The sequence below is a fragment of the Eumetopias jubatus genome, unplaced genomic scaffold, assembly GCF_037043125.1.
Source record: "Eumetopias jubatus isolate StellerSeaLion01/CBP00866 unplaced genomic scaffold, mEumJub1_p1.0 scaffold_9, whole genome shotgun sequence".
Classification (NCBI taxonomy): Eukaryota; Metazoa; Chordata; class Mammalia; order Carnivora; family Otariidae; genus Eumetopias; species Eumetopias jubatus.
The window spans coordinates 78,667,305-78,678,770 of NW_028274815.1; the positions used below are offsets into that span (position 1 = coordinate 78,667,305).

At 40.3% G+C, this 11,466-nt stretch overlaps 1 protein-coding gene across 1 annotated transcript; it reads left to right on the forward strand.

Moving 5' to 3' along the window:
* Positions 1-5,726: 5,726 nt before the first annotated feature.
* On the forward strand, positions 5,727-6,285 carry CUNH2orf15 (chromosome unknown C2orf15 homolog). The gene has a single exon (XM_028103877.2). The coding sequence runs from the start codon at positions 5,791-5,793 to the stop codon at positions 6,064-6,066; it is 276 nt and encodes a 91-aa protein (XP_027959678.2). The 5' UTR covers positions 5,727-5,790; the 3' UTR covers positions 6,067-6,285.
* Positions 6,286-11,466: the final 5,181 nt, after the last annotated feature.

Here is an 11,466-nt window from a genome sequence, read left to right on the forward strand (position 1 = left end):
TTTTGAACTGTCATGTCTTCATTTTCATTTGCTTCCATGTATTTTTTTTTTTTAATTCTTCTTTAATTTCCTGGTTGACCCATTCACGCTTTAGCAGGATGTTCTTTAACCTTCATGGATTTGTGGTCCTTCCAAATTTCTTATTGTGGTCTGTGGTCTGACTTCAAGTTTCATAGCTTTGTGGTCTGAAAATATGCATGGTATGATCTCAGTCTTTTTGTATTGGTTGAATCCTGATTTGTGACCCAGTATGTTATCTGTCCTGGAGAATGTTCCATGTGCACTCGAGAAGAATGTGTATTCTGCTGCTTTAGGATGAAATGCTCTGGATCTATTTGTGAAGTCCATGTCTAGTGTATCATTCAAAGCCCTTGTTTCCTTGTTGATTTCCTGCTTAGATGATCTGTCCATTGTATCAAGTGGGGTGTTAAAGTCCCCTACTATTGTATTATAAATGAGTTTCTTTAATATTGTCATTAATTGATTTATACATTTGGCTGCTCCCTACTTAGGGGCCTAAATATTTACAACTGTTACATCTTCTTGTTGGATGGACCCTTTTGTTATGATATAGTGTCTCTCTTCATCTCTTATTATAGTCTTTGGTTTAAAATCTAGTTGTCCGAAATAAGGATGGCTATTCAACCTTTCTTTTGATGTTCATTAACATGGTAAATGGTTCTCCACCCCCTCACTTTCCCTCTGGAGGTGTCTTTGGGTCTAAAATGAGTCACCTGTAAGCAGTATATCAATGGGTCTTGTTTTTTTACCCATTTTGAGACCTATGTCTTTTGATAGGAGCATTTAGCCCATTTATATTCAGAGTAATTATTGAAAGATATGAATTTAGTGCCATTGTATTACCTGTAAAGTCTCTGTTCCTGCAGATTGTCTCTTTTCCTTGTTTGTCTTTGTTACTTTTGGGCTCTCTCTCTGTTCAAAGGGTCCTCTTTAATATTTCTTACAGAGCTGGTTTAGTGTTCACATATTCCTTTAGTTTTTTTGTTTTGGTTTTTGGTTTTTGCTTGTTTGTTTTTGTTTTTGTTTTTGTTTTTGTCTTGGTAACTTTATCTACATCTGTCATTTCCTGACTTGTTAATTTTAGCCATTCTGACTGGTGTGAGGTGATATCTCATTGAGGTTTTGATTTGGATTTCCCTGATGCCAAGTGATGTTGAGCACTTTTTCATGTGTTTGTTGGCCATTTGGATGTCTTCTTTGCAGAAATGTCTGTTCATATCTTCTGCCCATTTCTTGATTGGATTATTTGTTCTTTGGGTGTTGAGTTTGATAAGTTCTTTATAGATCTTGGATACTAGCCCTTTATCTGTAGTGTCATTTGCAGATATCTTCTCCCATTCTGTCAGTTGTCTTTTGGTTTTGTTGACTGTTTCCCTTGCTGTGCAAAAGCTTTTTATCCTGATGAAGTCCCAGTAGTTCCTTTTTGCCCTTGCTTCCCTTGCCTTTGGCGATGTTTCTAGGAAGAAGTTGCTGTGGCTGAGGTCGAAGAGGTTGCTCCTGTGTTCTCCTTTAGGATTTTAATGGACTCCTGTCTCACATTTAGGTCTTTCAACCGTTTTGAGTCTATTTTTGTGTGTGGTGTAAGGAAATGTCCAGTTTCATTCTTCTGCATGTGGCTGTCCAATTTTCCCAACACCATTTGCTGAAGAGACTGTCTTTTTATCATTGGACATTCTTTCCTGCTTTGTCAAAGATTAGTTGACCATAGAGTTGAGGGTCCATTTCTGGGCGCTCTATTCTGTTCCATTGATCTGTGTGTCTGTTTTTGTGCCAGTACCATACTGTCTTGAGGATTACAGCTTTGTAACAGAGCTTTAAGTCTGGAATTGTGATGCCACCAGCTTTGCTTTTCTTTTTCAGCATTCCTCTGGCTCTTCGGGGTCTTTTCTGGTTCCATGATCATGGAACGTTTTTCCATTTCTTTGTGTCTTCCTCAATTTCTTTCATGAGTATTTTATAGTTTTCTGAGTACAGATTCTTTGCCTCTTTGGTTAGATTTATTCCTAGGTATCTTATGGTTTTGGGTGCAATTGTAAATGGGATCGACTCCTTAATTTCTCTTTCTTCTGTCCTGTTGGTGTATAGGAATGCCACTGATTTCTGTGCATTGATTTTATATCCTGCCACTTTACTGAATTCCTGTATGAGTTCTAGCAGTTTTGGGGTGGCATCTTTTGGGTTTTCCACATTAAGTATCCTATCATCTGCAAAGAGTGAGAGTTTGACTTCTTCTTTGCTGATTCGGATGCCTTTTATTTCTTGCTGGAGTTCTGCCATTCTCATTGATCGGTAAACTTGGTCTTGGCTGGCTGTTCTTGCTGATCTTCTGGGGAGGGGCCTGTTTTAGTGATTCTCAGATGACATTGCCTGAGGCAGAATTGCATCGCCCTTTCCAGGGGCTGGGCTAAGTAATCTGCTCGGGTTTGCTCTCGGGAGCTTTTGTTCCCTGCCAGCTTTCCGTACAGCTTTGGAGGACAAGTGTGAAATTGGCAGCCTCCCAATCTCTGGCCCCGGAGGAGCCGAGAGCTCGGGGTGCCACTCCTCAGTGAGCCCCCAGAGGAAAGCAGTCAGTCACTCTCATCTCCCCAGGCTCCAGCCGCATTCCATGCTCACCTGGCCTGTGACCAAGCGTTTCTATCTCTGGCACCCGACCCGGTGTGGAGTCTCCAAACCCAGCAGAGTCCTGCAGTGCACTCCCGCGCCGCTCCTCCCAGGGAGGAAGGGGAGTCTCCCTGGATCTGCCACTTATTGGGTACCTGCTGGAAGAACAGTGGCCCGACTATGCCGCGGATCACGATTTATGGCAACCCCGAGCTGAGAACCTGCTCCTCGGCTCTGTCTTTGCAGCCAGCTTCCCCGCTCCGATACCTGGGAGCTCTGCTGCACTCAGGCACCCCCCGGTCTCTCTCTGACCCTGAGGGTCCTGAGACCACGCTGTCCCGTGAGGGTCCCACCCCCAGCTTAGCCACTGGAGCAACGTCCCTCAGCGGAGCTGACTTCTAAAAGTTCCGATTTTGCGCTCTGCTGCTCTATCACTTGCCAGTAGTGGCTGACAGAGGCCACGCCCCCCCCGCCCCGCCCCGCCGTCTGTCCTCCCGAATATTGCCTCAGATTCACTTCTCCGCACATCCTACCCTCCAGAAAGTGGTTGCTTTTCTGTTCAGAGTTGCTGCTGTTCTTTTCTTCCATCTCCTGTTGAGTTCAGAGGTGTTCAGAATGGCTTGATCCCTGTCCAGCTGAATTCCTGGGACCAGAGGAAATCCAGGTCTCCTACTCCTCCACCATCTTGCTCCTCCCTCAATTGTGTGATTTTTTTCCTTCATTCTTCAATGTGGCATATTGATCAGTTTTCATATATTGGTCCTTTCTTGCATTCTAGGAGTAAACCCACTTGTTCAGGGTGTATAATCCTTTTAATACTTTGCTGAATTCAGTTTGTTAGTATTCTGTTGAGGATTTTTATATTAATGTGCATTAGGAATATTGGTCTACAGGTTTGTTTGTTTTATTTTTTTTCTTGTAGTGTCTTGACCTGGCTTTTGTGTTAAGGTAATGCTAGCCTCACAAAATGAGTTAGGAAGTATTCCCTCCTTTTCAATTTTTGGAAAAGTTTGAGAAATATTAATTCTTTAAATGTCTGGTAGAATTCACCTGTGATGCCATCTGGTCCTGGGCTTTTCTTTGTCAAGAGTTTTTTGATTACTGATTCAATCTCCTTACTAGTCATTGGTCTATTCAGATTTTGTTTCTTCATGACAGTCTTGGTAGGTTTTGTGTTTCTGGAATTTGTCCATTTCAGCTAGAATATCCAGTTTGTTGGCATACAACTTTTTATAGCACTCTCATTTTTTTTAAAGGTTTTATTTATTTATTTATTTGAGGGAGAGAGAGAGCGAGAGAAACAGTATGAGAGGGGAGAGGGTCAGAGGGAGAAGCAGGCTCCCCGCTGAGCCGGGAGCCTGATGTGGGACTTGATCCCAGAACTCCGGGATCATGACCTGAGCCAAAGGCAGTCACTTAACCAACTGAGCCACCCAGGCACCCTAGAGCACTCTCTTATAAATCCTTTTTTATTTCTGTAGAATCAGTAGTAATGCTTCACTTTCATTTCTGATTTTAATAATTTGAGTCTCCTCTCTTTTTTTCTTAGTCCATCTAGCTAAAGTTTGGTCAATCTTTGTTGTTCTTTTTAAAGAATCGCTTTTGGTTTCATTGTTTTTTCTGTTGTTTTTCTATTTTCAGTTTTATTCATCTCTGCTCTAATCTTTATTTCCTTTCTTCTGCTAATTATGAGTATAGTTTGTTCTTCTTTTTTTAGTTCCTTAAGTTACAAAGTTAGGTTGATGATTTGAGATCTGTCTTGTCTTGTTAATGTGTTTTTTTTTTTAAAGATTTTATTTATTTATTTGAGAGAGAGAGAATGAGAGATAGAGAGCACGAGAGGGAAGAGGTTCAGAGGGAGAAGCAGACTCCCCGCTGAGCAGGGAGCCCGATGTGGGACTCGATCCCGGGACTCCAGGATCATGACCTGAGCCGAAGGCAGTCGCTTAACCAACTGAGCCACCCAGGCGCCCTTGTTAATGTGTTTTTAACTATAAATTTCCCCCTTAGCACTGATTTAGCTGTATCCCATAGGTTTTGATACGCTATAACTTTGTTCAAATTCATCTCTAAGTATTTTCTAATTTCCCTTCTGATTTCTTTGGTCCGTTGGTTATTAAAGATTGTGTTAATTCCCATAGAATTGTGAATTTTCCTGTTTTACTTCTGTTATTGATTTCTACCTTCATTCTGTTGCGGTCAGAGAAGGTACCTTGTATGATATCCATCTTTTAAAATCAGCTGAGACTTGGGATGCCTTGATTTCGGCTCAGGTCATGATCTTAGGGTCCTGGGATCAAGCCCGGCATCAGGCTCCATGCTCAGTGGGGAGTTTGCTTGAGGATTCTCTCACTTCCTCCCCCCCCCAGCACACTCGCTCTATCTCTGTCTCTCTCTCAAAATATAAATTTTTAAAATAAAAAAATAAAATAAATTGAGACTTAATCTGTGGCCTAACATACAGTCTATCCTGGAAAATGTCCCATGTGCACTGGAGAATGTGAATGCTGTTGTTGGGTAGAGTGTTCTGGAAATGTTAAATCTAGTTGATTTAATTTATTAAGTTCTCTATTTCCTTACTTATCTTCTATCTAGTTGTTCTATCCATTATTGAGAGTGGAATATTGAAGTCTCCAACTATTATTATAGAACTGTATGTTTCTCCCTTCAATTCTCTATTTGCTTTGTATATTTTGATGGTGTGTTAGTAGGTGGATAAATGTGTACAGTTGTTTGGGCATCTATTTTTGGCAGAACATTTAGCAGAATGTTTGGCCTTCAGTAATTATTGCTTTAATCCATTAATAATTTATTAAAAGTTTTTGATAGCAAAAATGATAAAGGCCTAAGTAGAGAAGTTCTATTATTTTCTGAAAGGTGATATAAAGCATAAAATCTGGTAAATTCCTTTTTTAAAAGACTTTCAGAGAATCTGTAGAACCTGCAAACCCTCCCACAAAGAAAATGTGAACAGAGATGGAAGGCAATTTTACTTTGTATTTGTGGCATCACCACCATGATGTTTCATGAAAACAAGCATTGCCATTAGGTTAGTTGAAATTCCCACTGTATTCACTTGTTATTATTTCTTTTCCAAGCAATCAAGTTGAAGAAACATTCCCACTACTTAAAGAGGTACCTGCAAAGTATATTTATTCAACCATCCCAATGGGATTTTCCCTTAGTAAATCTGCTACTCAGGTATCTGCTATGCATATGGATTCAAAAGTGGATGATCATTTGATGCGAGGGACTGAGAAAAGCAAGTTGGAACCAGTGACTCAATTATTTCAAAACACCAAGAAAATAAGATTAGAAGACACAAACGAAGAACACTTTACAAGAAGTAAAGAGATTGGCTCAGGATCTTTTTCAGAGAAAACCTTGGGTTCTGTGGTATATGTTAAAGAAAATGATGGAATGGAAATGACAGATGTGGAATGAAGTTATTTGTACATACTGCCAAAGAAACCAGAATTTGCTTTTGACTAAGAGAGCATGTTGAATGAGAACTTAACCTTATCAGAAAAATCTAACAAAATGAAGGTAGACAATTGCTTATTTTTCACTATTTATGAATCACATTAGACTTCACTTTTTTGATACGTATTCAAAAAAGTTAATGTTTTAGGGGGAAAAAACTTTCCAAAATTCAAAGCAAAATTTTCTGGTATTCTATCCTTGTCAAAAATCAGAATTTTTGAATAACAGTATTTAAATGGTACCAAAATATTTTAATTGTAATGTATTTCTTTAACAAGTGATCAAAAAACAGTGCCCAAACAATTTGACTGTATTTCACACTATGTGTGGTATACCAGTTTTGTAAGATTTATAGTTTGGAATTTTGCTTTAGGGTATTTTATCTTCCTGCATTTTTGCATTTCTGTTCTGTAAAAGATCACTTCAGGTAAACTCTACAAAAGACCAGTAAATTACGTACCTTGAGAAGCATTTCACATTTTAAATCCTTTTAAAACTGTTTTCCCCCACAATGAATTCATTTCAAAATTACAAAATAGTTATTTCCAAGTATAATAGTTTATCTTATAGATACTACCATTTTATACTAATATTTAATATAAAAAAGCAGCCTATTGTTAAAAAAAAATTCTTGTTTTATATATATCAGTTTGCCGTTCTTACTGAAATGTCTAGTAGTTTGAGACAGCAGTATTGTCCCAGGTATTGAGAGATGAAATTGAAATCATTTTGTGTCTGGACATATAGTGACCTGTAACTATATTATGTATGTTTTGAACATTTTCCTCTACTTTAATATTTATTGGCTATTTCTAATGCCCAATTGTGAGTAATCTCCATAATATTCATAAAAACAAAGATGAAAAGGCATCTTCTTTTAGGGGAAGCAATATTTTATAAAACAAAAAAATACAAATGTGATATATTTGTAGGGAATATTGAGCTTAGAGCTAAATAAAATTGTTGAATGGGACATAAGCTAGTAGGATGATGCTTTTTATCATTTACAGAACATAATTCTTTGGGAGAGAAAAAAACTCAAGTCTTTCATTTGTTCACCTAACCTGGCACTGTGCTTGTTGCTGGGGATATAGTGGTCAATAAAATAGCCACTGCCATCATAGTGTTTACTGTTTGTCTGCCAGGGAAGATAGAATATCAGACAGTAATTATGTAAGATACAAATTATGATGTGCCGTGAAGAAAAAGTAAAATGTCCAGAAGGACAGGACACATAACACATAAACCTGATTTTTAATTGTGGAACTAGGAAGTTTTCCCTAAGGTCATGTCATTTATAGCTTTTGCAGTGACATAGTTGTCCAAGTAAGATGATGGTAATGGTCAATGTCTTGAGAAGGGGATAGAGTCCTGGTGAAGGTTAGCAGGACAGAATGATGGTTTGAAAGTGAGAAGTAAGGAAAAAGAAAGGAACTCCAGCTAAAAAGGCTATTGCACAGAGGTTCTCTGGGGGAAAAGACTGAACTCAGGAGCATGGTTTTGGCACATAACCCAGTTTCCAAGGCAAGTAGACAGTTATATGTATGTAATTAAAAAATTTTGAAGTAGTATACAGAAATGGTATGGAAAGCCTTGGGAATGAATGAGATTGCTGAAGGTGAATGTATAGTGTGAGCTAAAGTCTTGAGGAACTCAAACATTTAGGAGCTGGTCAGCATGGGGGAGCTAGCAAAGGGAACTGAGGAGTTGGCAGTGAGATAGTAAAAAACTAAGACAAGGTAATGTTAAGACTGCCCACAGTAGTTGTTATGGTGGAGGTAGTCAACTGAAAGGTCAGACAAGGATGGAAAGGTCCATTGGATCTAGCAATATGAAATGTCACAGTAACCTTAGCAAAAACCACTTTCCTTTTTTTTTTTTTTTTTAACAGGGGCTTGGCTCAGATATTTACAGCCTTGTTTTTCATCTCCCTGAATGTCAAACAGAACATTTGATAGTCATGTTGGATGTTGAATTTGAGATGATCTTTCATTGTGCATGATGCCTCCTGCATTGCAGGTTGTGAAATACAGTAGCACACTCCAGTCACTGAGACAATAAAAAATGCAAACATTTATTACCCTCACTGAGAACCATTGCTGCCAAGACAACAGAAAATTGGAATCCCCAAATCCAATCTAAGCCATAATTTTAGCAGCCCACTCAAGAAGGGAAATCCAAAAAGACTTCCTGGAAGAAGGTGGAATGGAACAAGCTTAATAAGGACAATATCCTCACTTAGATGTTTTGGGAGAATTCTATAAGTGGTATCTTAAAGGGACTACTTTTCAGAGTTCTGTTGTTTCTAATAAGAGCAAATTCCCCATATAAAAAGGTGTAGTTCAGCAGAAATAAGGATGTTAGGAGACTTTAAATCCAACATATCCATAAAATAAGGTATCTAAACCTATTATACATGCATTGGTGTTGTCATGGATGCTAATAATAAAAGCTTTCATTTATTGAGCTAGTGTGTGACTATCTTAATTGGGACTCCCTAGAAGCTGCCTGAGACAGGGATTCAGGTGCACATGATTTTTAAGAGTGTACTCTTTAGGAAAAGGGAGTGAAGGAAGCAAGATAGAGAAACAAGAGGAGTCAGCTAAGGATGAGAGCTCAAATAAATTCTTGGTCTGATCCACAGGGTGCCCTGGAAGGATCAGATAGCACAGTTGTCCCATTACTCACTTTGAGGCAAAGGGGGGGATTATTGTACCCCCTACCAGTCTGGCCTTGGTTGCCACCAGAAAGCCGAAGAGGGAGCTGGAGGAGCACGGAGGTAGCATGAATCACTCAGGTGTTTCTGGGCACAACAGCTCCTAGCTCACAGCAGCTGAAAACAGATGCATGGACTAAGGGGTAAAGGGAACATGGGTAGGGCACTAACAGTCTTTATTACAGTGTCAGACACCTAACATATATTATTTTCCTTTTATTTTGAAACAAGGTCAAATTTACAGAAAAGTTGCTAGTACAAAGGCCCTTCCCTCTCCCCACAACCATTTGAGAATAGCTGAACTCATTCATCAGCCCTGAACACTTTAATGATTTAAAGAATTTTATTTATTCTTTTTTTCTATTTTTAACGGAAATATAATTGACATAGGACACTATTAGTTTTAGGTGTACAACATAATGATTTTATATATGTAGACACTGCAAAACAACACAATAAGTTAACATCCATCACCACACAGTTACAATTTTTTTCTGTGATGAGAATTTTTAGATCTACTCTCAGCACCTTTTAAATATATAAGACAATATTGTTTTTTTAAATGTCTTTTTTTTTTAAGATTTTATTTATTTGACAGAAAGACACAGCGAGAAAGGGAACACAAGCAGGGGGGAGTGGGAGAGGGAGAAGCAGGCTTCCCACAGAGCAGGGAGCCCAATGCGGGGCTCGATCCCAGCACCCTGGGACCATGACCTGAGCCGAAGGCAGATGCTTAACAACTGAGCCACGCAGGCGCCCCGACAATATTGTTAAATGTAGACACCATGCTGCTGTACATTAGATTCCCCAGGACTTATCTTTTTTTTTTTAAAGATTTTATTCATTTGAGACATATAGAGAGAGAGAGAGCACGAGCAGGGGGAGAGGCAGAAGCAGTTTCCCTGCTGAGCCAGGAGCCCGATGTGGGGCTCAATCCCAGGACCCTAGGATCATGACCCGAGCCGAAGGCAGACACTCAACCATCTGAGCCACCCAGGCGTCCCCAGAACTCATTTATCTTATAACTGCAAGTTTATACCTTTGACCACGTTGACTCATTTCACCCTCACCCCTCCAAAAAGCACTCTTGATGGAATGGGGACAGAAGAAATGTTGGAGTAGGCTGATTATGAATGGGAAGTAAGGAAGTAGATACTGGATACGTGTAGCAAATTCTTGAAGAAGCTCTGCTCTAAAAGGAAGTAGGCGGGTTATGATGAGTCAGAGTTCATGTCTGAGTGTCAGTGGAAGAAGGTACCAGTGGAGACGGTGAAGTAGGAGAGGGGTTAAGAATAACCAAAGGACAGGGCGCCTGAGTGGCTCAGTCATTAAGCATCTGCCTTTGGCTCAGGTAGTGATCCCAAGGTCCTGGGACCGAGCCTCACATCAGGCTCCCTGCTAAGTGGGGAGCCTGCTTCTCCCTCTCCCACTCCCCCTGCTTGTGTTCCCTCTCTCGCTGTGTCTGTCAAATAAATAAATAAAATCTTAAAAGAAAAAAACAACCAAAGGACAAAAGTCTTAGAGCAGGAAGGAGGGAGTGGGATTCTTGAAAACCAACTCAGTAGAAAACAGGGCGAAAAAACTACCATCTCAGATTTCAGAGAAATGAAATTTAGGAAGACAGAATATAAGCAAAGGGAAACACTTTTGTGCGGCTATTTTTAATAACTAGGAAAATGCCTACTGGGGCTAACTCTGTACACAATTCATTCCATCTGCATAACACAAGAAAGGAACTCAGAGTGACTTCAATCAAAAGGGTAATGGTAAATGAGCCACTGTGTCTTTATTGTTGCTTTTTATGGAGCCCTGCTCAGCGTCACCAAATTGTGAACACTGGATGCTTCTTATTCCAAGATGCAAGTCTTGGTAGTTTCTATTCGAACAGAAAAATTCATTTCTGTGAAAGATTGAAAAAGATGACTACAAATTATTTGGGCTCCTCTCATCAAGAAGTCGAGTCCACTGCTCCACCCTTTATCTCTGGCCTGCCTTTGCTTGTTGCTTTGGCCAACAGAATGTGGTTGCAGTGCCTCTTTTCCAAGGCTAGACCTGAATTGAGGTGCCCCAGCAGCCAACTGCCAAGAGTATGAACAGGGCCATCCTGGACCTTCCAGCTCAGCCAACCCTGGTTGAATAAAGCTCGGGTGAAACCATATCAATGTTAAAAATAAATCGTTTTAAGCCGCTGATGTTTGAGGCAGTTTGTTATGCGGCGATAGTTCACTGAAACTTTGGCTTGCTGGAGGAATTGCCCCCATCTGGCAGAGCCCAGAGTATTTCCTTGCCAACCGCAGATGGGTAACATTCATTAGCCTGAGGGGGTGTGTTTTCTGACCCACTCCTTCCTACCAGTTTCTATCTCTCTACTGGGAATAGCGGCGTTTATTCTTTTAAATGCAATTTGTCTCTTAAAACTGACTTTATAGTTTCCTCAGCTTCCAGGTGGAGTTCTGTGCCCTTTGACCTATGAGGAGATGCGTAAAGACCTGGTGCAATGCCTTAAGTTCAGTGGGTGTTTGCTGGTTGGTGCTCGGGCCTGGCTGGGCCTGGGAGCTGACTGCCCTGGCTTCCCTGCGCCCTCCCCATGGCCTCGCTCTGCGAGTGCCCCCCCCTCCCCGCCCCAGCCGGACACAGCCGCCTCC